Raw genomic sequence first — 25,601 nt, 5'->3', positions numbered from 1 at the left:
CATTATCCGCCAAGTACGTCGACCATGTAAGGTACGAGGGTGGGGGAATGTGGGGGGGAGGGGTAGAGAGAAGTAGGTCCTAGAACGTCCTCCCTCCGGCCTTAGGGCCACAGGCAAGCCTCCCAAGGTGACATCTGGGTCGGGAATCCCATACAAAATCATAATCACATTTCGATTATGTGTAGATGGATAGATACAAGGCGAGCCCGTGCTCCGACATATCCAGGATAGGGACGTGTGCGCTGGACTGTGAGGGGTTAATTCCAGGCTGTAAAGTGCACCTCCCGCAGGGACCGAGCCCTACCTGTGACAGTCTCTGTACCCAGGCCCCCCCACTCCCATGTCCTATATTCCGTGGTTCCTCCCAGCTCCGACACTGTGGGAAACACACACAGCTCCTCAAACTGGCTTTTAGCATCAGCCGGGGGAAAAAACCAGACTGAATCAGCACCGGGGAATCTTCACACCCACCCTGAACTCTGCCCTGCACAGTGATGATGTCAACCTGCCAATCAAACCCCCAACATTTGTTAAACACACCTACTACGCGCCAAAACTGCCGCACTCACTCAGACGCTTCCGAGCCAGCGGCCGCGCCCTGCCCGACCCCGGCTGGAGAATCTGGGGCGTCATCCCTCCTGCTGAGTTATCGTCCCCCGCCTTAGCGGGTTCCCCCTACTGTGCTTGCGGGGGATCACTCCCGGCACGGCGCCTTTCAGCTTGGGCTAGAGGGGCCTTTCAAGGTGATTGAAAGCACAGGATGTCGGAAAGGGTGCAGAAAAGAGGGCTCAGTTTCCTCATCTGTAAAATGGATATAATAAGGCTTGTTGCACCTACCTCATGGGGTAGCTTTTTAGTTTCAAATGAGATCTTTATATACATATACATATATACATATCTATAGTCATATACATATGTATGTATTTATATATACACATACACATATACACAGACACGTATATATACACATATTCATATATAAGTATATATATGTGGGTGTATGTGCTTGTGACTAAATAAGCTACAACACTTCTGTGGGTCTCAGTTTCCTTATCTGTAAAATGGATATAATAAGGCTTGTTGCACTTACCTCACGGGGTAGCTTTTTAGTTTCAAATGAGATCTTTATATACATATACATATATACATATCTATAGTCATACACATATATATGTATTTATATATACACATTCATATATACATAGACACACAGATATATCCATATATTCATATATAAGTATATATATAAATATATAAGTATATATGTGTGTGTATATCTACATATATATATATATATATATATATATATTATATATATATATATATATATATATATATATATATATACACAGATAAAGTACTTGTGATTTTGAGCAAGCTACTATACTTCTGTGGGCCTCAGCTTTCTCATCTGTAAAATGGATATAATAATGCTTGTTGCACTTACCTCATGGGGTAGCTTTTTAATTTCAAATTATATATGTGCATATATGTATTGTGTGTATTTATATATGCATACGTAAATATACACAAACATTTACTGTGTGTATATGTATATATAAATATATATACACATATATATGTTTGTGTATTTATATACACAAACATAAAATGCTTGTGATTTGGGGTAAACTATCATACTTCTGGGGCCTCAGTTTCCTCATCTGTAAAATGGATATAATAATACTCATCACAGCTATTTGCTCATCAGTCAGAGGAGGGAGGGCAGAGTAGACGGCACTGAGGGTTCCTCTCCGTTCTAGGTCTAAAACCTGCGAAGGCTCATCCCCAGTGACCGAGCTTTGTGCTTTACGCCCCTTCCAGCCGCCCCAGAAGGGACCCCGCACTCACAGATGTAATAGTAGTCATGTCCCGGCCGGAACTCAAAGCCCAAGGAGAAGGGTGTGAAGAGCTGGAACTTCTCGGAGAACTTGAGGGGCCCGTTGGGCGCCGTGGGCCGGTTACACTCCCAGCGCTTGAAGCCTTTCTGCCGGTTGCAGGAAGCGTGGCCCTCATCGTTGACCATGTACAAGACGTACTCCTCCATGAGCACGGTGGGGGGCAGCGGCTTCTCGTAATGGGGGCAGTAGATGTCCAGGTAGTCGTTGATGCTGACTTCTACCGTGTAATCGCCGTGATGAAACCTGGCGGGAGAGGAGGGAGCGATGGTCAGGGACGGGGCTCAGGGCTCGGTGACCACCCCGAGGCTCCCTGTGGCTGCGGGATCCCGTCCGACCCCCCCTCCCCGGGATCCCGTGGCCAGGAGAAGGAAGCAGAGCGAGGACTGGGTCCTGTAAAAGAAAGGTGAATATCAACACTGACAGCGATAGTCGCTTGTTCTCAGTCACGTCCGACTTCCGTGACCCCGTTTGGAGTTTTCTCGGCAGATCCTGGAGCGTCTGCCATTTCCTTCTCCGGCTCATCTGACAGATGAGAAAATTGAGGAAAACAGGATTAAGGGCCTTGCCCAGGGTCACCTGTCACCTGGGGTGCAGCAGCCACCCCCATCTGAGCTGCCTTAGGTTTCTCCCCTCTCTGATCCACCAGGATCAGTCTTGGGGAACTGGATTAGGAACAAATGTCTCATCCCTGTGAAAGCTGGCGAGCTGCAAACCTGGGGCCAGATGTTTGGGGATGCTCAAGCCAAATGCTAAAGGAGCCCGAGGCCCAGATGTTCAAGGGCTCCTAAGCCAAACATTTGAGCTCCCTTCTGTCCAGATGTCTGAGGCGCCACGAAGCCAGCTGTTAATCTGACCGTTTGTTAATCAAACATGGTTCTGCTCTCAGTTCCTAGGGAGAATCAGGGATGTCCTCAATGTCAGCAAGGGAGGAGGCTGCCTCCTTGGGATAAGCTGGGTGGACCGGCACTCACGCCCGTCTGACTGGATCACATTCCTGAGTGATACACGGTACAGGGAAAGGGTGACGGAGAAAGCCTGGGGGAAAGTGCACTTTCTCAGGGCAAACCCTAAAGCTGGAAGCTAAAGGAAGCCCACTCTAGATACTTCCTGTGGGTGGGATACTGGGCGGGTCACTTAAGCTTTCTGACTTCAGTTTCCTCATCTGCAAAATGGGAATAAAAAGAAGTAACTAACTTCCAGAGTTGTTGTGAGGCATTAATGAGATAACATGCAAACTGTTTCGCAAAACTTAAAAACATTACATAAATGCTGGATTTATTATTATTATTATTATTATGGTCAGAGGTAGAGTTCAGGCATTGCGGGTCTGGGATCCCAAACTCAATTTCTGGCATTTCCAAATGGTTTTTCAGGAATGATAGATAGAAAATTGGTCTTGAAGGCAGGAAAACCTGAGTTCAAATGCTGCCAGTCACCTGCTAGCTGTGTGACCCCTTGGAAAAGTCAGTGAATCTGTGTCAGACTCAGTTTCTTCATTTGTAAAATGAAGAAAGTGGCTTCGAAGGTACTTTTTTAGCTCTCCACCTATGATCCTGTGTATAAGAATATATACACATAAATACACAAATCTAATTCAGAAGAAAGAGTTAAGATGCCCTGGGTAGCGGGGATGGACCCGTGGGAGTGTCGTTTTTCCCTTTAGTCCAACTGTAAACTGCAGAAGATCCAACAGGATGATATACAGCCGTACAATGCTTTGAAAACCTTAACACGCCACATAAATGCTAGCAATTGTTTTTGTTGTCGTTATAATAATAAAAAGTTTTATTACTAGTATTAGAGGAAGATCATCGAACACCAAAGCTGAAAGTAGGAATTATCACACCTGGAACACAGAGGGTGGCCCCACCTGCAGGTGTAGTCATGGGGGTGAGGAGTTTCTATCTCCCTCCCAAGTCCCAAGAGTTCAGCGCTCATCACTACCAGAAATACAGGGAAAGTTAGAGCCGGGAGTGCATGAGTAAAATTTAACAACCAGGTTTCTCTCTCACCCCTCAAAAACCGCACATGACACTCTTTTAAGTTTAAAGGACAATATTAATTTTCTTAAGTCTAAACAATCAACTAAATAATAAATCAAGCTCTGATTTTATACCATTTGCTGATTTTTGAGATGAAAACATCCACATCGAAATTTTAACAATAATCCAGTATGTCCCTGAGCAGATCCCAGGAGATGGGGACAAGATCCAGGGTCAGATGGCAGACTGATTGCACAACGTGCGAGTGGGAAAGCCGGTGCCCTGGTACAAAGCCACATTCTTCCAATGCTAGTTACGACTTGGTTGAATATTTCAATAAAGCCTACTTTTTTTCTTGTTTTATCAATTTTTTAATTTTGTAAATCATACTTATATTAAATTACAGTAATACAGTAATTTCCCCAAAGATATGACCAATAACCATAATTGTTTACCCATAATAATTTAAAATAATAAAATCATGCCTCCAAACCTATATGAATGGACATAAATTCGCCGTGTATATTGATTATCACTAATCTTCTGTTAGGTCTCAATTTGCTCACCTCTAAAATGAAAAAATTGAATGAAGTGGTTTTCAAATTCTAACATTGTGAGTCCTATATTTCAGCTTTGCTATTATATTCCAAAATCCCTTCCAGTCCAAACATTCTGGGTTCTATCTTCTAAGGTTCCTTCCAACATTCTCTGTTTTGTTATAAAGTGACCCATAATTTGTTTTTCTTCTCTCCTCTATGACCTCCATCAATGTCTCCAGACCCTAATTCTCTATTGAGAGGACATTTCTACCTTCGCCTCCAACTGCAAACCAAATGTCCCAAACCAGACTCACTTTCTGCACCAATCCCAGCTCAGGCCCTTCCTCTCCGCAGGATTTGGAAAGTCGGTCACTTCACTCTCGGGAATTCAGCTTCCTCAGCTGAAAATGCGGGGGTTGGGAGAGATGGTCTCTGAGCTCCCTCTCGGCTCCAAGTCTAAGATCTATAAACCTGCCCCCTCCAAATTTCCATGTATGGTTCAAGGAACCACCATCCTCCTCATTCTCCCTAGTCATGCTCTTATTCAGCCAACCACAAAGAACCAAAGAATGATCTAGGATGAAGGGAATTGAGCACATAAAACAGAGAATATCAGTGCTAAAAGGAGCCTTAGAACATAGAACAGAATGTCAGAGTAAGACTTTATAATCAGAATGTGAGAATTAGATTTTAGAACCCAAGATGTCAGAGCTGGGGGGGGGGGACCTTAGGACACAGGATGTCAGAACTGGAAGGGCCCTTAGAACCCAGGAGGTCAGAGCTGGGGGGCCCTTAGAACACAGGAGGTCAGAACTGGGAGGGCCCTTAGGACACAGCTACCTTTCCAGACTTGTTCTATGCTATTACTCTTCTGGCACTCTATTCTAGCCTTCTTACAGGAAAATCCCTTTCTAAACTCTTCACCCTTGTCTCTTGGGATCTCTCACTGTCTTCAAAGTTCACCTCAGGTGCCTCATAACGAGCTCTCTAGATTCCTTCGAGTCCCTCCCCCTGCACCCCAAGAAATTACTTGATACTTATTTTATTGCTGGGTACACGATTTTCCTTGATAGAGGGCATACTTCCTGAGGGAAAAGACTATTTCGTTTTTGTTTCCTGTATCCCCAGCGCCTAGCCCAGGGCTTGGTCCCCATAAGCGTTTAGAAGGACAGTTGGTGTGAGCAGCTGGAAAAGGAAGTCTTCTCCTGGAGAGCCAGCAAGGCCTTCTCCAGAGCAAAGCCTGGCGGGCTAGCCTCATTTACTCGTGTGACAGACAGGGTTATCGGCCTGAAGATCAGAGGATCTGCCTCTAGATATTTTTACCCGGATTTCAGCAAAACGTTTGACAAAGTCCCACACAGTCTGCTTGTGGAGATAAGGACATAGGAAGGTGCATTTAAAACTGGTGGAGCAGTGGATCTGAGATCCCCAGAAGAAAATTTCCCAGAAAGAATATGTGGAGAACACAGAAGGGGGAGGAGAGGTTATAAAAGAGAAAGTTCCATTCCAAGGTTGGCCCCTAACCCTCGGTGTGACATTGGGCAAGTGATCTCCCTTCTTGGGCTTGTTCACATTGTGGTGAAATGAAATGGATGGACCGAGGGAGCTCTAATATATCTCCTAGATCTGACTTTATTCCATTTTCTAAGGGCCCTCCCTGCTCTGACCTCCTGGGTTCTAAGGGCCCTCCCAGCTCTGACATCCTGGGTTCTAAGGCCCTCCTAGCTCTGATATCCTGGGTTCTAAGGGCCCTCCCTGCTCTGACCTCCTGGATTCTAAGGGCCCTCCCTGCTCTGACCTCCTGGGTTCTAAGGGCCCTCCCACCTCTGACCTCCTGGGTTCTAAGGCCCACCCTACTCTGACCTCCTGGGTTCTAAGGGCCCTCCCACCTCTGACTTCCTGGGTTCTAAGGCCCTCCCAGCTCTGACCTCCTGGGTTCTAAGGTCCCCCCCCCAGCTCTGACCTGGGTTCTAAGGGCCCTCTCAGTTATTCTATTCTATATTCTCAGCTCCTAGTTCTGACCCCTTTCCCCAAGTTTCTTCAACTCTGACATCTCAATTCTCAAGACTCCCTCTTAGCTCTGACTTAGGCCCTCCGCTCTCAAAGCTACCTGGAAGCTCCAAGGAAGAGAGGGCATCCCAGATTTCCCGGCCTAAGTGAGGAAGCCCAAGACCCAAGAGGGTATGTACATATGGCTCTGGGGGAAATCTCTAATGGGGCCTTTGGGACAGCCTCAGGCACAGGTCCCCTTAATTATTTCTTTTCTCTCAAGCAGGGCACTTTCATAAATCATTCAGGCCTCCTTTTGATCTGGGCTAATGAGGTTTCTCGAGCTAGGGTTTCAATAGGTGTGAAGATAGCTCATCAGCTAATTAAAAAAATAAAGCGGAGGCGAGGGGGAGGGGGAGGGGGAGAAAGAGATAAAACAGGTGTCTGAAATGGAAGGTGTTGGGGACATAAACAAAGCGGTAAGGGGATCCCCTCCTGCTCTCACACCTCCAGGAGCCTCCAGCTGAATTATTCATGAGAGCCCGGGAGGAAGCCAGCCGTCAGTCCCATTGTAGAGATGAGGAAACTGGGTCCAGTGGCGACTGAGGGCTCCGCCAGCTGGCGGACTGAGAACCCGAACACCGGGAGCTAGAAGGGATCGGAAGCGATCGAATATCGCCTCCTTCCCCGGGCAGGACCGGCCTCTGTGGTATCTATCATGCCTTCATGGGGACCGTGCAGATTCACAGATTTGGAGGCTTTGAGCCCAAATCCGGGATTTTACAGATGAGGAAACGGGCTCAGAGAAGCAGGACAATTTGCTCAGCTCGCACAGCGAGGAAGGGGCTGAGGTGGTCTCTGAATCCGGTTCTCCCCGACTCCGAGTCTAAATACCGTGCCCTAATTCAGCTCAGCAAATACTTAAACTGCAGCCCAGGACATGCAAAGCACCGCAATTGGCTCTGGGATACAAAAGCTTCGGGGCAGTGTTACAGACGCTAGCGCCCCAGTCACGGGACTTGAATTCGAATCCTGCTGCTGAGGTCTACTACGTGTGTGATCCTCAGCAAACCTCCATCTGAACGGGCCTGAGTTTTCTTATCTGTAAAACAAAAGGGTTGGACTTGGGTGCAAATCCAGCCTCAGACACGTGCTTGTCGTGCGACCCTGAACAACCTCTCTCTGCCTCGGTTTCCTCATTTGTAAAATAAGAATAATAGTACCCACCTTCCAAGGTTCCTGTGAAATGAGTTGTTTGTAAAATACTTTGTTGACAATAAATCTCTATGAAAATGCTAGTTATTTTTATCACTACCATCACCCATGTATGCAAAAATCACACAGTCCTTTCCACGAGTTTACAATCTAGTAGGGATGGGGGAAGGGACACCGAAAGGACCCTAAATAATAGGATATAAGGGGGGGGATGGGTGCAGGAAGACTAAGAAGGGGGAAGGGAGGCATCCTGGAGAGGACATGGCACCTGAGCTGGTGGGCCTTGAAGGAAGAGGAGGGTTCTGCTGGAGGAAACAAGGGGGTGGGGGCTGGGCCAATGAATGCAGGTGGGCAGATAAATCCCAGGAAGGAGGGATTTTAGCTAGATTTGAAACTGAGTCACCAATTCAGAGCTGAAGGGCCCCACAGTTCTAGTCCAGTCCCCTCTTTTTTTGCAGATGAAGAAACTGAGACCAAAGCAATCCCAGGTTACGGTCATAAGTAGAAGCTGAGGAGCTCAGTGGTTAGAGCACTGAATATGATATCAGGAAGACCTGAATTCAAATCCAGCCTAATTTATGAGCCAGGTGACTGGGCAAGTCATCTGGCTTGTGCCTGATTCTGTTTCTTCATCTGTAAGATAGGGGAAGTAATAGCATCTGCCTCCCTGGTGGTTATGAGAATCAAATAAAATGACAGGAGCAAAAGATGTATGTGTATGTATGGATATGTGTTCACACACACACAGACATACACAAAACCATACACACATTCTCTCCCAGCTCTGACCTCCTGGGTTCTAAGGTATCTCCCAGCCCTGACCTCCTGGGTTCTAAGGGCCCTCCCTGCTCTGACATCCTGGGTTCTCAGGGCCCTCCCAGCTCTGACATTTATGTTCTAAGGCCCTCCCAGCTCTGACATTTATGTTCTAAGGCCCTCCCAGCCCTGACATCCTGGGTTCCAAGGGCCCCTCCCCAGCTCTGAAAGCCAGCCCACATGCACGAAGAGCTTACTAAGTGCCCACATTCTATCTTAAAAGTCCTCCCCAGCTCTGACATCTATATTTAAAGGTCCCTCTCTTGCTGATCCTGTTACAGATAATAACAGCTTTCATTTCTCCGGGGCCTGAAAGAACAGAAAGGACTCTCCTCCCAACAGTTCTGGGCGGGAGGTGTTAGGAAGATGCCCATCACCATTTCACAAATAAGACAAGGGAGGTGGGGGCCCTGTTCGGGGGCCCTGCCTGTCAGCATGGCAGCGAGTGCTGAATCTCCAAGTGGGAAGGGCCCGGGGCAGCCACTCACCCCCACCCAGGTGGTCCATCAGGATTAGCTTCTTTCCTTAAAGACTTGGGGGGGGGGGTTCATTCTCTCCCAGGCCAGATCCCTGACTGAGCAAGCTCCACGGGGCCTCTGGGCGGTCTCCTCCTGACCCCTTCACTCGCCACTCCCTGTTCTGCCCTCTGAGAAGCTGGCAGCTGGAATAAGCTCCATGCTCCATGTGCCAGCCTGGAGTGTCGTGGCCCCCGTGACGGCCGAGGGCTGAAGGACGGAGCCAGGGATGCATTCTGGCTCTGTGGCAGCGGCAGGCCCAAGCCCAAGGCTCCCACACACGCAGGGTCCCTGAGAGGTAAGGCCGGAGATAACTGGGCCAAAGCCGTGGGAAGCGGCCGGCTGGGAAAGCCAGCCCTGCCAGACTGCTCTCCAGCCCAGTTCAGCTCTCAGCCCCTCCCTGTTCCCCCCTGCCAGGCTGGGATACTCTTCCTGGGATTGAAGGACTCTCCTTTCTAGAGTCACTTTAAATGATAATAATAATAAAAAAAAATTGCTTTTTCAAACTTTCCGGTGGGTGATATTAATGCCATCAGCTATCTCCTGCTGACACAATGGGGTTACGGCGGGCTGGGGGAGACGGGAAACGGCACACGCAGACACTTTCAAAGCTGGCTGGCCCTGGCCAAGCATTGTGGGTAATGCTATGCAAATCAGTGTGCAGAAATGCTACTTGGCCCATGCTGGCGGCCTCCTTCCCCAGCCCAAGGAGCTCTGGTTTCTGCCCTGGGAGAAGGGGAAGCCAAAGAGCCCGGGGCTCCACAGCTACTCTGGGAACTGTCCCACTCTCAGTATCAATAAGAGCTACCGGTCCTGGGTTCAAATCCTGACCACTCCTTTCAACCTCTACCACTTTTATTTATTTATTTGATTGGCTGTTTGGTTTTTGGCTGAGGCAATTGGGGTTAAGTGACTTGCCCAGGATCACACAGCCAGGACGTATTAAGTGTCTGAGATGAGATTTGAACTCGGGTCTCTCTGACTTCAGGGCTGGTACTCTATCCACTGCACTACCCAGCTGTCCGTATCTCTACCACTTTTGATACTTCCTCTCCTTTGAGCCTCAGTTTCCCTAAAAGAGTGGGTGACTTCTAAGGCACCTTCCAGATCCAAATCCCCTGATCTACTATGGAATTCTGGAAGCCTGTGAAATGATCCTGCTATTTATTAGCTATGTAACTTTGGGAAAATCAATTTCTCTTGGATTCAAGTTTCCTCATTTATTAAAATCAGGAAGTTAAACAAGACTACTTCAAAGGTCCCTTCCAGGTCTAAGATCCTGGGACCCAGGCAGAACATAGGAAAGGATCCCAGAACCCCAGAGTCAATTTCCATCATTGGGCCTTTGGCCAAAGGGCGCACGTTGTCAGGATGCGCTCAGATGGAGTCTTCTGAATTAGTGAGGATGATCACAGTGATGTCCCCTTCACACCATCTGAGCTGGAAGAACCCATTCAGCAAGTACCTCGAAGCCATCCCCAAGCTGGGAACATCTCTACCAAGAAGATGTCTAGGCTGTGTGTGAACATCTCCACTGACAGAGAACTCCCTACTTTCCAAAGCCATCCACTTCACTTTGGACAGCCGTGACTCCCAGAAAACCACTTTTTAATTTAAAATCTGCCTTTCTGCGGCTTTACCTCTTTGCTCCCTGCCCTCTGGGGAGAGCAGAACAAAGCTGATCTTCTTGCCACGTGGCTGGCCTTCGGCTACTTCAGGAAAGGGACCATGTCCCTTCTGAATCCTCTCCTCTCCTGGTTTCTTTGATGGGCTTTGGTCTGCAGGATCTCCAGGCCCTTCCCACCCTGTTCAAACTGTTCTGAGCTTTTCAGCCAGTCAATGCCTTTCCTAACATACAGTGGCCAACTACAGTAAACAGGTGTGGTCTGACCAGGATGAGGAATAGAGAGACTGTCAGCTTCTTCATCCTGGACTCCAAGGACCAGGCCGGCTTCCCTGTTCCTTCCTCTTCCAAGCTGAGACTCCTCACCTCAAAGGCTCAGGGCCTCTACCTCCATACCTATAGGTTTTCTTCCCTAGATCCTCACCTAGACCATTAACTCCTCCCTGACCCCCACTATCCCTTTCCTCCCATCTGTCCTAACCTACCTTGTCTGACCTTCAAGGTCAGCTCAGGTACTGCATCTCCTTGGAATCCTTCCCTCACCAGCCTCATCCTCCAATCACCAGCCATTTCCCCTTTTATTCTGATCCCAAAGCAGAGCATTCAATATTTATTTGTTTTTTTTAGCTCTCCCATTGGAAAGTTCCCAGTGTAGAAATCCCCTCCATTAATGAAAAACAGCAGTTGATCAACACTTAGTTGAGAATTTTTCAAGGAAACTATGACTCTGTAAAAGGAAAAAGAAAATGGGCAGTGGAATCAGGAAACTCGAGCTTAAATCCCATCATTGACACTTCTGAGCTGTGTGGCTCTGAGCAAATTATTTAATTTCCTAAGACCTCAGTTTCCTCACCAGTAAAATGATGGTCACAGAGCCAGAAGGTGCCAGAGAGAGGACTTGAATCAAGTCCTTCTGACTCTGAGACCAGTCCCTCCAACCACTAGGATGCACAGCCTGATTTTTAATTACACTAATGATACAGTTTCCATTTCTGTAGATACTTGGAAATTTAATCAAGTGCCAGAGACAGGGCTTGAACCAACTCCTTCTGACTCTGAGACCAGTCCCTTTAACCACTAGGATGCACAGCCTGATTTTTAATTACACTAATGACACAGTTTCCATTTCTGTAGACACTTGGAAATTTAATCAAGTCACTTCAACAAGCATTTGTCAAGTCTTTACTATGTGTCAGGCTCTGTGCTAAGCACTAGGGCTACAATATAAGCAAAAAGAATGAGTCTCTGCCCAGACTTTCTAATAGGGGAAAGACACCATATAAAAGGAAGCTGAAAATGTCAGGGGAAGGCAGATGGACTTCTGGAGAAAGGCATCTGAAGAGGTAGAAAGGAAGGGGTGACTACAGAGAGCTCTTTACTTAAAGTGGAAGGAATCCACTGTTCACTGGAAGGGGCACAGAGGCAGTGGAGTCTTCCAAGGTGGGAAGATGCTGGGCGACGTCAGAATTAATGCTCCTTTTCATAGATGAGGGAATTGAGGCTTAGAGGTGGGAAGGGGCCCACTGATGATCACATTTTGGCGTCCCTTTATTAGGGAAAAGGAGGCTGAGTCTTTATGCAGAATACTGACTATTCCAAAATCATACAGATTAGTGTCAGAGCCAGTTCATCACTTTAAAATCAACTTCTTCTGCTGGATCCAATCCAAGAGACATGCCCTAAATCCTTATTGTGGGAAGAGGCCAGATGAAGGATACCATGGTCACTGGAATCAAGAAATGTCAGAACTGGGAAGGACCTTATAACATGGAAGGTCAGAGCTCAAAGGGCCCTTAGAACTTGGGATGTCAGAGCTGGGAGAACCCTTAGAACCCAGGAGGTCAGAGCTGGGAGTGAGACACATGTAGAAGAACCAGAGATAAAGCCATGCCAGACCTGGTTAAAGGACCTTTAAGGCAGAAGAAGCCAAGCCTGGGGTAGAAAGGGAAGGGCCAAGCCATGGACCCTCTTCATGCAGCTGAAGGGCGGTCACTTCAAAGAGGCCTGTTCTGTCTGGCTCCACGGGCAGAAAGTTACAGAGACGGACGTGAGGATGAAGCACTAGCCCCGATGACTCTAATAGCATTTCATACATCCCAGGCTCATCAGCTCCACGAGGCAGGGAGCTCATGGAGGGCCAGGACCACGTCTCATCTCAGAAAAAGCTCCGGCCTTGCCAACGCGGGGATTTGTTTTGTTTGATTATAAATGTCAAGGGGCTTTCTTTCTTTCTAAGGGGCAGAGGAGAAAGTGGGAAAGAATATGGACCTGAAAACAAAACCAATTTGAATTTAAAAAATAAAATAAAGCTCCAGACTTGGGAACAGCAGAGACATGAAGTCTAACCCAAACTCTGGTCCCTATTAGCTGTGTGACCACGGCTCAGTGTTTTTATCTATAAAATGGGTAATAAAACCAGTGGCACCTGCTTGGCAGGGCTGAGAGGAGGCTGACATATATCTGTTCCTGTGACCCTTAAAGCAGTTACAGAGGTGCTTGAGAATGATTTACTGAATTGAGTGGAAGTGAAGGATTATGACTGATATTAAGTACAGTGATCTGGATACCCTAAATTACTATGTATTGTTGCTCTGGATTCTAAGGCCCCTTCTGATTCAGACATGCTAGGTTCAGTTCTAAGGCCCCTTCAAACCCTGATGCTCTAGATTCTAGATAGATGCTCTAGGTTCTATGTTCTAGATAAGGTCCCTTCCAACTCAGACATTCTAGGTTCTATGTCCTAAGGTATATTCTATCTTGAACACTCTTAAATTGTGTTTTAAGGTCCATCTAACTCTGATACTCTATGTTCTATGTTCTAGATAAGGTCCCTTCCAACTTAGACTTTCTAGGGTCTATGTCCTAAGGTATCTTCCATCTTGAAAGCTCTTAAGTTCTGTTCTAAGGTCCCTTCTAACCCTGATGCTCTAAACTCTGTTCTAAGGTCCCTTCAAACCCTGATGCTCTCTAGGTTCTATGTTCTAGGTAAGGTCCCTTTCAACTCAAACATTCTACACTTTTTTCCTAAGGTACCTTTTATCTTGAACACTCTTAAATCCTGTTCTAAGGTCCCTTCTAATTCTGATGCTCTAAGCTCTGTATTAAGGTCCCTTCTAACCCTAATGCTCTATGTTCTATGTTCTAGATAAGAACCCTTCCAAGTCAGATACTCTAGCATCTATGTTCTTCGGCTCCTTCCAGCTAATGCTCAGTTTTAATCCCTTTCAGTTGATCTTTTCTATGATCCCTTTCAGATGATACTCTTGGTTCTATGTTCTAAGGTTCTTCCTGTTGCTGGTGCTCTAGGTTCTATATTTCAGAATCCTTTCAGCTAATATTCGAAGAACCATTTATTCTATCTTCTAAAGACTAGGATTTCATCCAGAGCTCTGGAGTTCTAGGTCCCGTATTCTAAAGTCCCTTCCAGTTCTAAAAGACTTAGATTTTAATTAATATATTTTAGCTTTTTCTTTTTAATTGTCTGCTGTTCTCTTCCCCTCCCTTATTGTGAGTTACAAAGAATTATTCACATATAATAGACATGCTGACACATAATAGACATACTGGCATATAATAGACATGGCCCTTTCAGCTGCTGAGCAATTCTAAACATTGGAAATAGCTTCCTTTCTTTGGCGTGTACACAATGGCCTTTTAGAGAGGGGACAGGAGGAAAAACCCAGTTCTCCAAAAAGGGGGAAGATTTTAAGCAAGTCCCTTCCTTATTCTGGGTCTCTGTTTTCTCTTGTGAAAAAAATGAGGAAGTTAATGTATAAAAGGAAAGAATTAAACTGAACCCTGTGCAATCATAATAATCAAGCTTGACCCCAGAAAAAGAATCGAAAAAAATGTTCCTTCCTTCCATTTCTGCAAAGGTGGGAGATACATCCTCAGTACCTTCTGAGGTTGTGAGGGATCTCTCCCTGGAGGACAGAGTTGAGAGCTCTTCCCACACCCTCTATTTCAGGAGGGCACTCAGGCCAGCCTTCTTTTCATTGAGTACCCTTTGGCCTTCTCCATCATGCCCTCAAACCCCAATCTTTCCCTTCCCTTCCCTCCCTTACCCTTTTGCAGCTTCTTTTTGGGGAGTCTTCTCTTATTAGACTGTAAGTTTCTTTAGGAAAGGGGCATTCTATGTTCTAAAGGCCCTCTCAGTCTGACATTCTGTTCCATTCTATGCCCTAAGAGCTCTTCCCCTTACATTTTTTTCACGTAAACAAATCCACTCTTACTTTGTCTTAAAAGATAATTTTAAAAATAAATAAATAAATAATCTGACCCTCACAATCAGGTCCATGATGTACCTGATGTAATTCTCTCCATTTTCCAAATAAGAAAACTGAGGATCCTGGAGGTGAAGTGGTTGAGGTCCCACAACTCTCTTCGCCTCCAAGTCCAACACTGTCCCCCAGATCCTTAAAATCTCTCAACATTAAAACCCTATCAGACTGTAAGAAATGACCAGCAGGATGAATACAGAGAGGACTGGTGAGACTTACATGAACTGATGCTAAGTGAAATGAGCAGAACCAGGAGATCATTATATACCTCAACAATGACACTGTATGAGGATGTATTCTGATGGAAGTGGACCTCTTCAACAAAGAGAAGATCTAACTCAGTTTCAATTGATCAAGGATGGACAGAAGCAGTTACACCCAAAGAAAGAACAATGGGAGATGAATATAAGCTGCTTGCATTTTTGTTTTTCTTCCCGGGTTATTTATACCTTCTGAATCCAATTCTCCCTGTGCAACAAGAGAACTGTTTGGTTCTGCACACATATATTGTATCTAGGATATACTGCAACATATTTAACATGTATAGAACTGCTTGCCATCTTGGGGAGGGAGGAAAGGGGGGGAGGGGAAAACTCGGAACAGAAGTGAGTACAAAGGATAATGCTGTAAAAAAATTATCCAGGCATGGATTCTGTCAATAAAAAGTTATAATCAAAAAAAATTTTTTAAAAAAAAAAAACCTATCAGAAGCACCTCAGCCATGGAGCATGACTTGGACATTCCAATTCACTTTCTTTGCACAGGTGTGGAAGCTTCTCAGCCCTCTCCCCCTCTCCCCGGAGCCCACAACCCATTGAATGCAGAGGCTTTGCTGGCCCACTACCCTCCATCACCTTCAGCGCTCTGCACGGCCTGGGGAAGTTAGGGGTCCTCATCTCTGCCCAGCATGGGGAGAGCAGCTTTCATCAGCTCCCGCAACCCCACAAACCCCCAGCTCTGCGCTCCTGGTGCTCCTCGGGCCTCGTTAGCACAGAGAAGCCAGGCCAGGCCCAGAGCTCGATCAATATTGCCATTAATGGACCCTCTGGAATTAATGCGCTTTAACCTGCGCTGCCCCGACATATCCCTCCCCGCCTGCTGCCCGGCCACAGGCAGAATGCCAATTTTGGCTCCCTCTGTCTTGGCTGTGTAGGAGAAAGATGGTTCAATCTTGTAGCCAGAGGACCTGAGTTCAAATTCTGATTCAAAACCTCATGGCTGTGGCCTTGGGCAAATGGCACAACTCCTGGGTGCCTCAGTTTGCTCTATCATCGAGGAGGGAGTTAGATAAGTTGAGATGATCCCGTAGGCTCCTGCCAGCTCTGGATTATGATCTTGTTTCCTTTCCTTCCTCCTTCTGGAGTAAGACACCAGGATCACTGACTCTCAGATCCCAGAGAACACCAAGAGACCATCCATTCCTACCTCCCCTAGAACCAGGATGTCAGAGCTGGAAGGGCCCTTAGAACCCGGGAGGTCAGAGCTGGGAGGGCCCTTAGAGCCCAGGAGGTCAGAGCTGGGAGGGCCCTTAGAACCCGGGATGTCAGAGCTGGGAGGGACCTTAGAACATAGAATGTCAAGGCTGGAAGGACTCTTAGAACCCAGGAGGTCAGAGCTAGGAGGGACCTTAGAATACAGGATGTCAGAGCTGGGAGGGCCTTAGAACCCAGGATGTCAGAGTTGGGAGGGCCCTTAGAACCCAGGAGGTCAGAGCTGGGAGGGACCTTAGAACAGAGCATGCCAGGTCCGGGAGGGCCCGTAGGACATAAATATACAATGTGAGGCCTGGAAAGAACTACAGAACACAGAATGTTCATCATGTTACACTCTCATTTTATGAATTAGTAAATAAAGGCCCAGAGATAATTTGCCCGAAGTTGAATAGTAAATCACTGGACAGGAGGAGCAATAGAACCCATGTCTCTTGGCCTTTGGAGCAGTTTTTTGGCCAGAGGTCTGGGGTGATCTCTTTGGAACAGGAATTCTAAGTTTCACCTTAGCTGATGGTCCAAAGATTATAAGATCATGGATTTAAATTTGGAAGAGACACAAGAGACCAGCTAATCTGTCTATTAATTTGCAGCTGCAGAGATTGAGACCAAGAAAGGTTTAATCCTTTATTCAAAATCACACAGGAAGGAGAGTCCAAGAGGCAGCATTTGAACCTGCATCCTACTACTTGAACTAGGCCCCCTCTCTCCTATTCCACACTGCCTCCCAGGAGTAGAAAGGATGGCTTTTGCATAATGGGGAGTATTCACTGTGTAAGGCAGAGACACATACCCCATCTCTGGGCTGAACCACCCAGAACAACAGAGCGGCTCAGGCTGAACGGCAGAAAGATTGCTGTCCCGGCAGTCAAGGAGCTGAGTTCTAATCCTGCTATATACTTATGCCAAATGCCTTCTCTCTGAACTCCAGCCTTCCCATCTCCACAATGAGAGGGTGAGGCTCCAGGGGCCTTCCAGCTCTGACATGGGAAAAAGAGAAGAGATACAGAGAGTGCAAATGGAGACATATACTGTTTGGACATGAGCAGTAGAAAAATTTGTTTTATTTGATAATACATGAATATTTGAGAAGGAAAGAAAGAAAGAGAGAGAGACAAAGACAGAAAGAGAAAGAAAGAAAAAGAAAGAGAGACAAAGACAGAGAGAAAGAAAGAAAAAGAGAGAGAGAGAAAGAAAGAAAGAAAGAAAGAAAGAAAGAAAGAAAGAAAGAAAGAAAGAAAGAAAAAGAAAGAGAGACAAAGACAGAGAGAAAGAAAGAAAGAAAGAAAGAAAGAAAGAAAGAAAGAGGAAGGAAGGAAGAAAGAAAGGGAGGGAGGAAGGGAGGGAGGAAGGAAAGAAGGAAGGAAGGAAGGAAGGAAGGAAGAATTCTTGGATTTTTCTTCCTTTTTTTCAATGGGGATGAGATGGATAAAAGGAAAAAAAATAATTTTTTGCTTATTGAAAAAAATTAAATTAGTTTTTTAAAAAAGGATGCCCCCTTTGGAAGCCCTCACTGATGATCTCTTCAACAGGCCCATTAGGAGGATGCAGGGAACACCCCCCATATACATACCCCATGCACCAGATTCCCAAACCCTCTTGCACACCTTCCTTACACGCACACATCTCTGTCTGATCACACTCACAGCCACCTCCTCCCCCACCAATCACATTTGCTCCCTCCACCCCAAGCCTTCCTGAAGAAGCTCAGGGAGCCAGGCTGGGTGAACGGCATCATCCGCTATTAATTATTGATTCGTGCTATTGCTCCAGAATCCATTAGCCAGTGGGATGGGATGGGCAGCTCTGGGGTGCTGCCAGGGCCACGCAGGTGTTTGCATTAGCAGGGCAGGGGCACGAATGAGGAAAAGAGGGGCAAGGGGACAGAATAATCACCTGTCCTGGGGAAGGGAGAGAGGAGGCTCCTAGGGCCGAGGAGGATGGGCTGGACACTCACCCTTAGGTTGAAATCTATGCTCTCATCACATAGGGAAACAAGGCTGGCTCTCATGGGCAAACAGGGGAGGTCTAGAGGCATAGAAATGAAAGCTAAGCCCATTTGTGCCAGGCTCGGTCTGGCAATAGCTCAGGTCTATCTCCTCATCCCTTGCTCTCCCAGGCTCAAATCAGAGCTCCCTTACAAGGCTGAGGAAACAGATGACCTCATTCTGACATCCTGGGACCCCCAGCCAAAATGCAGCCCCCTTATATGTGGCGGCCTTGTCCCCATCTCCAGCCTCGGAGGGCCTGGCCTTCCAATAAACATTGGAACCATGGGCTGGGAAGGTCTTATTTCAACTCCATGTCTCTGGAAATGGAGAATCCAATCCAAAGATTCACTGATCAGGAGCTAAAAAATACCTCAGTAACTGCCTGGTCCAATTTTCTCATTTTAATCTGACAGATGAGGAAATGATAATAACAATAACAATGGCTAAACTTTATACAGTGCTTTATACGGCATTTTCACAAAGTGCTTTTTTTAGAATAACAGTTTTTTATTTTTCAAAATACATGCAAAGACAGTTTAACATTCACCCTTGCAAAGCTTTGTGTTCCTCCCTCCCCACCTTCCCCCTCCCCTATACAGCACGCAATCCACTCTAGGTTAAACATGTGCAATTCATAAAGTGCTTCAGACCTACTGCATAATCCCATTTCAGACTCACAACAAGTCTGGGAGATGGGAGCTATCCAGGAGGTAGAAGGCTGCTACCATTTTACAGATGGGAAAACTAAGGTAGAGAGAGATTAAGAGATTACCATAGAGAGTAAGTGTTTAAACTGGGATGTGAAATCATGTCTTCCTGACTCCAAAGTCCCGCACGCCAGCCACTATTTCACCCATTGAACACAAGAGACCAGGAAACAGGAGAGAGGTCTGAGAAATTAAATGTCTCCAAGGTCACACTGATGTCCTTAGAACATGGAATGTTGGGATTGCGAGGCTCCATAGAACATGGAATATCGGGGTTGGGAGGCTCCTTAGAACATGGAATGTCGGGATTGGGAGGACCCTTAGAACATGGAATGTCGGGATTGGGAGGACCCTTAGAACATGGAATGTTGGGATTGGGAGGCTCCATAGAACATGGAATATCAGGGTTGGGAGGCTCCTTAGAACATGGAATGTCAGGATTAGGAGGACCCTTAGAATATGGAATGTCAGGATTGGGAGGCTCCTTAGAACATGGAATGTCGGGATTGGGAGGACCCGTAGAACATGGAATGTTGGGATTGGGAGGACCTTTAAAACATGGAATGTCGGGGTTGGGAGGCTCCTTAGAACATGGAATGTTGGGATTGGGAGGACCCTTAGAACACAGAAGGTCAGAATTGGGAGGCTCCTTAGAACATGGAATGTCAGAACTGGGAGGACCCCTAGAACATGGAATGTTGGGACTGGGAGGCTCCTTAGAACATGGAATGTCAGGACTGGGAGGACCCTTAGAACATGGAATGTCGGGATTGGGGAAGCTCCTTAGAACATGGAATGTTGGGACTAGGAGGCTCCTTAGAACATGGAATGTTGGGATTGGGAGGACCCTTAGAACACAGAAGGTCAGAATTGGGAGGCTCCTTAGAACAAAACTTCACTATACACTCCACTGTACTTTTTCTCTTAGAACAAAAAATGAAAAGGAAGGAAGGAACCTTGAACAAGTAGTAAAAGAATAATAATGACAAATTTCTCCCATTCACACAGCATTTCATGGTTTACAGAATGAGGAAGTTCCCCTAGTCCAGTACGTTAATTTCACAGCTAGGGAAACTGAAGAGAAGGGAAGGATTGGGTCTCAGGTGGGGGCTCCTTGGAGCCACGGCCCCCTCCCACGCCCACACGCCTCAGCTGGCCTAGCCCAGATGAATGTCACCCAGGAGAGCAAGCAGCAGCCAGGACCCCGACTCCTCCAGGGAGGGACCCTGCACCCCACGGGTCCCGTGTTGCAGACTCTGTCTCCCCCCGCCCCCCCCCCTGTCCAGGGCGTTCCCCTAGAGCGACAGGGGCCAGCCAGGGCCCACATCCCTGCCTCCCCTCCCCCTGCACCTTTCCCCCTGGCCGCCTCTCTCTGCCTCTGGCTAAACAGAGATCAGAAATGTTAGATCTTTCTTAACATCTCCTGCCAGAGCTGTCAGAGGTCCTCTCTAGAGTCCCCCACGCTCTCTGTTATGTAAACACGGCACACTCGCTGTCAGAGATTAAAAAAAAGGGAGAGAGAGGCTCATTTCCACATAAAAGCGGCCTGTGTGCTCGTGGGCCCCGGTGGCATGTCGGGAAGGCTGCAGGTTAAACTTCGCCATAAAGGCGGAGAGCGGTGGGCTCTGCTCCCAGCCCGCCCCGCCCGGCTTTCTTCTAATCTGGTCTAAAGATTGTTTGTCTTTCTGACAATTAAATTCAGGGCGACGGGAGGAATGGAGACCTCGACTTGGAAAGAAGGAGTGGGGCCTCTGCCACCTCCAGTCCCTAGAGAGGGCACTCAAGGTGCCCGAGGGCACAGCCCTGAAGGGAGGGGGGAGGAGCTGTGTGCGGGGGCAGGTAAGCCAAGAAGAGAGGTGTCCCTGGTGCTGGGGAGACAGGGGGGATGCCCTCCGTGTCCGCTAGACTCATGGAACCCAGGGTGCCAAAACAGGGCGGGCCCTTAAAACATGGACCGTCAGAGCTGGGAGGACCTTTAGAACCCAGGATGTCAGGGCTGGGAGAGCTCTTAGAACCCAGGAGGTCAGGGCTGGGGGGTCCTTAGAACCCAGGAGGTCAGAGCTGGGAGGGCCCTTAGAACCCAGGAGGTGAGAGCTGGGAGAGCCCTTAGAACCCAGGAGGTCAGAGCTGGGAGGGTCCTTAGAACCCAGGATGTCAGGGCTGGGAGGGTCCTTAGAACCCGGGAGGTCAGAGCTGGGAGGGCCCTTAAAACCCAGGAGGTCAGAGCTGGGAGGGCCCTTAGAACCCGGGAGGTCAGAGCTGGGAGGGCCCTTAGAACCCAGGAGGTCAGGGCTGGGAGGGTCCTTAGAACCCAGGAAGTCAGAACTGGGAGGGCCCTTAGAACCCAGGAGGTCAGAGCTGGGAGGGGCCTGAGAACATTCAATGCCAGGGGCTGGGAGGAGCTTTAGAACCTGGGATGTCAGAGCTGGGAGGGTCAAGGAATCCTATTTATTTCATAGATAGGGAAACTGAGGAGTTGTGGGGAGAACAGGCTCAAGGTCACACAATTAATAGGTGCAGGGAGCAGGGCTTGCAGCTCGGGTCTCGTTCCTCCCAATCCAGAGCTCCTTCTGCTGCTTCTCTGTTCTTGTCGACATCTCCCACGTGGCCCTGTTACACTCAGCCTTTGCCTCCGGTGGAACCTTGGCCCCCCGTTCCTTTTTTCCTTCCTTTCTTTTTTCTTCGTCTCTCTCTCCTGCCCTAGAGCTGAGACAGCTACTTGCCAATCAATTCCGCCCACCACTCAGTCCTGGCTCTCCATGAATTAGAAACAGCAAACTGCTTCGGCTATGAGCTGGCCCCAGTCCCTTCTTAAATGTGCCCAGAACTCATCATGACACCACACAAGGAGTCTGTAAGCCGGAATCAAGATCAATGACTTAGAACATAGAATACAGAATGTCGGCCCTGGGAGGGACTCTAGAACACAGAATGTCCAGACTGAGAGGGACCTTCAAACACAGAATATCAACTCTGAGAGGAAACCTTAGAACACAAAATGTCAGCCCTGAGAGGGACCATAGAACACAGGTCAACCCTAGGAGGGACTTTGGAACCCAGAATGTCAGTCTGGGAGAAAAACCTTAGAATATAGAATGTCAGGCTGGGAAGGACCTTAACTTTAAAATAAGCTTAGAGATCATTAAATCCAGGAGTTCCTAACCTTTTGTGTTCTGGAAAATGTGTGAAATAAAATTCCATCAAATTACAATGGAAGATAAAAATAATGAAGATTTTCTTCTTGAATATTCTTGACATTGGGCAAGCTTCAGAGATATACCTAGGACACACACACACAGACACACACACACACACACATATACCTAGGACACACACACACACACACACACACACACACACACACACACACACACACACACACCATCTCCTGGTTTTACAAAAAGAGAAAGTGAAGCTGGAAGAAGAGAAGGCGTGAATGGCCAGTTGGCAGAGCCAAGACTAGCACCCAGCTCCTTCTCCATCCCACCAAGAGAATCACTTCCACCTTCCTTTTGGTGAGCCTCAGTCTTCCCCATCTGCACAATGATACAATAATGTCTGTATCCCTGAGCTGTTATAAGGACTGAACAAAATCCTGCAGGTAAAACTGTTCCATAATTGTCAAGAGTTTCTAAATGGATCCTAAAGATTCTAAGGGCACTTGACCTATCCCATGCCCCATAAGTCAGAGGCAAAGCCATTGCTAGAAAGAACAGGACCAAGAACTTCTCGAACCTCAGAGATCCTCTGGTCTGGAGGGTCCTAATATAGGGTCCTTGACCTTGGTCTTGTAACCAAGACTGGTAACTGGATTCAAACAGAACTGGCTTCCTCTGTAGCCAGAAGCATTTAACCTTGTGCATCTAAAAACCTTATTCTGAGAAAGCATCTACTGGCTCCAGCAAACTGACTGCCAAAGAGATCCACGATGCAAAAACATGGACCCCTGAGCTGGTCCAATCCCCATCATTTACACAAGGAAACCAGGGCCCAAAAGGGGCCAGTTTGTATCATACAGCTAACCAACAGCCCAAATGGATTAAAACCAGGTCTCCCGGCTCTCCTTCCAGGGCTCAAGCCTACAAAGGAGAAGAAAGCCAAATGATACAAACCCGTTCCCTTTCTCCAGCGGCCAAAGCCGGGGGGCTAAGCTCTACTGCTTCCCCACTTGCTGGGGCACGGTGACAGGTGTTTCCCCCCAGAATGGGCCAGCCTGAGAGGCAGGATAGGAGGCACATCAGACCGGGTGGGCAGCGGGGAGCTGGCCAATCTGATTCAGACAGCATTAGCGGATGCACGTTACTGCCACGCTGAGATCTCCCAGGCTTTATCAGGTCGGGCACACAAATCCTTATCTCACCTTGATGCCAGCCACCTTGCTGGCTTCGGGGACTGATAAGAGCTCCCTGGCAGTGCCAGCTCCAGTGCCCCCAGCCTAGCCCCCCATCTCCACCTGGGGGCTCCCACGCTGAGCTCAATAATTGGCACACAGGGCCCCAAGGGGGGGCTGCTGGAGTCTATCAGCTGGGGAACCCCCACCGGGTCCAAAGATGTGGGATCCAGCAGGGAAGGGGCCCTCAGGGGTCCCCCAGAGGCGCGGGGGAATCAGCGAGGGAGGGAGGAGCAGCCGACAGAACATACTAAAGGCCACATGGGATGGAAAGGGATGGGAAGTCCTGGCCAGTCCTGGGAGACCTGCCACCCCAGCTCCGGGCTGTTTCTGGGCATGACGCCTGACTCTCTTGCGTCTACTTGTCTGCTCTGGCTCGGCCACCTGGCTCCTCGGCGCCCCGGCTGGACGCCTGCCACCCTGGCAGGGTGGGTAGTGGTTTGGGCAGCCCTGGGAGCAGGAAGGAAGAATGAGGGGCCCAGAGAGAAGCTCCCATGCAGAGGGAAAACCCTCGACAGCGAACATTTACACAATGCTTCACGTGAATTATCTCATGTGACAAGAACCCGGGGTCTGGTCGTGGCTCCCCCTGAACTGACCTTTGCCAGTATTTACCTATTATGGGCACAGTCTCCTCATCCATAAAATGAAATAAGCTTCCAGCTCTGACATCTGCATCTAGAGACCTTCCTGGCCCTACAATTCCTCTCTACACCAGGGATTCTTAACCCGTGAACTTGTGAGTGAGAGAAAAACTTGCACCCTCGTATTCACTCATCTTTGGCTACCTTTACGTGTTTTATTTTATTGTATTCGTTTAAAAACATGACTCTTAAAAGGGGTTCTCGGGTTTCCCCAGGCTGATTACCTATGACACAAAAAGAACTGAGCCCTTGTTCCGTATTTTTGTCCAACATTGCACAGCTAAAGAAATTGGGGCCTAAAGGGAGGAGGAGCCTTGCCTCTCAGAGCTCTTCCTCTGATCACCCTGGGCTCAGTTTCCCCATCGAGGATACTTAGCTCAGGCAGCTTCGGACTGATCCACCACGGGAGCCGGCCAGATGAACAGGATCATGTCGGCCAAGTGGAGCGAGTCCCACGGAGGACTAGAAGCGCCGTGCACGGGCGTTAGGAAAACATGAACCTATTATCCTGGCAAATCCCCATGGCCCGGCCACCCGGCAGCTTCCCTCTGAGTCTGAGATGGAAATCACTCAGGGAGTTTGAGTTTTGCACTCTCTCCTGCCCTGCTCCTGCTCTCCAAGAATTAACTATCTGTAGCTGAGACAAGTCACCCTGAGGCTGGAGAAGGGGGAGGCTGGAGAAGGGGGCCGGCCAGCTAAGGGATTCTGCTATGGGGATGAATCCCTGGGGAAGCTCTGAGGGGAGGACGAGAACACTGTTTATAAAAATAAAAAAAATGTAGAGTGGTGGAAGGAGCAAAACTCTGGTCCCTGGGCATGAGATCCAGAGGACTTCCCATGTAGAAACTCCCTCCAATTCAGGAGTCAGGATCAATTCTCCCTAATTTATAGTATTAGAGAATTGTGGGCTGGGAGAAGGAAGAAGGACTGCAATTTTAAGTTGCCCAAAGGCATAAACTTGAATCCTCAAGACTCCCAGGAAAGCCCTCCACTTCTCAATAATTACCTTTATAATTTGTTGTTGTTCAGTCATTTCAATTGTAACTGACTCTTTGTGACTCCATTTGAGGTTTTCTTGGCAGAGATACTGCAGTGCTTTGCCATTTCCTTCTTCATCTCATTTTACAGATGAGGAAACTGAGGCAAATAGGGTGAAGTCACTTGCCCAGGTCATACAGCTGGGAAGTACCTAAGGCCAGATTTGAATTTGGGAAGATAAATATTCCTGACTTGAGGTCCAGCACCCTACTCCCTCACGTCATAATACCTACCATTATAACATATGCTCAGTATAATATCATATACACTCAAACTATGAGTAAACCAACACATGTTATGTTCACTTTTTTCTGTTTTTTTTCTTCTGTTGTGGTTTTCCCCTTTTGTTCTGATTTTTCTCTCCCAATATGATTCATTAAAAGTGCATATTTAAAAATTAATATAAATATAAAAAATAAGATAAAGTACACTCCCAAAATTTTTAATATCAAATATAAATATAATTTAAAGTTTTTTAAA

The 25,601-nt window shown here is 47.5% G+C and overlaps 1 protein-coding gene across 2 annotated transcripts in view; it reads right to left on the bottom strand.

Annotated features, from left to right (window-relative positions):
• EFNA2 (ephrin A2) overlaps window positions 1-25,601 on the bottom strand; it is a 152,184-nt gene that overhangs the window by 73,720 nt on the left and 52,863 nt on the right. For both annotated transcript variants that reach the window (XM_051972182.1, XM_051972181.1), the window contains exon 2: window positions 1,852-2,144. In XM_051972182.1, coding sequence (XP_051828142.1) covers window positions 1,852-2,144 — 293 coding nt within the window. The remainder of the gene's footprint in view (window positions 1-1,851; window positions 2,145-25,601) is intronic.

The sequence above is a fragment of the Antechinus flavipes genome, chromosome 1, assembly GCF_016432865.1.
Source record: "Antechinus flavipes isolate AdamAnt ecotype Samford, QLD, Australia chromosome 1, AdamAnt_v2, whole genome shotgun sequence".
Lineage (NCBI taxonomy): Eukaryota > Metazoa > Chordata > Mammalia > Dasyuromorphia > Dasyuridae > Antechinus > Antechinus flavipes.
The sequence above is the reverse complement of the archived record's forward strand: the minus strand, read 5'-3'. Positions and strand labels throughout refer to the sequence as shown.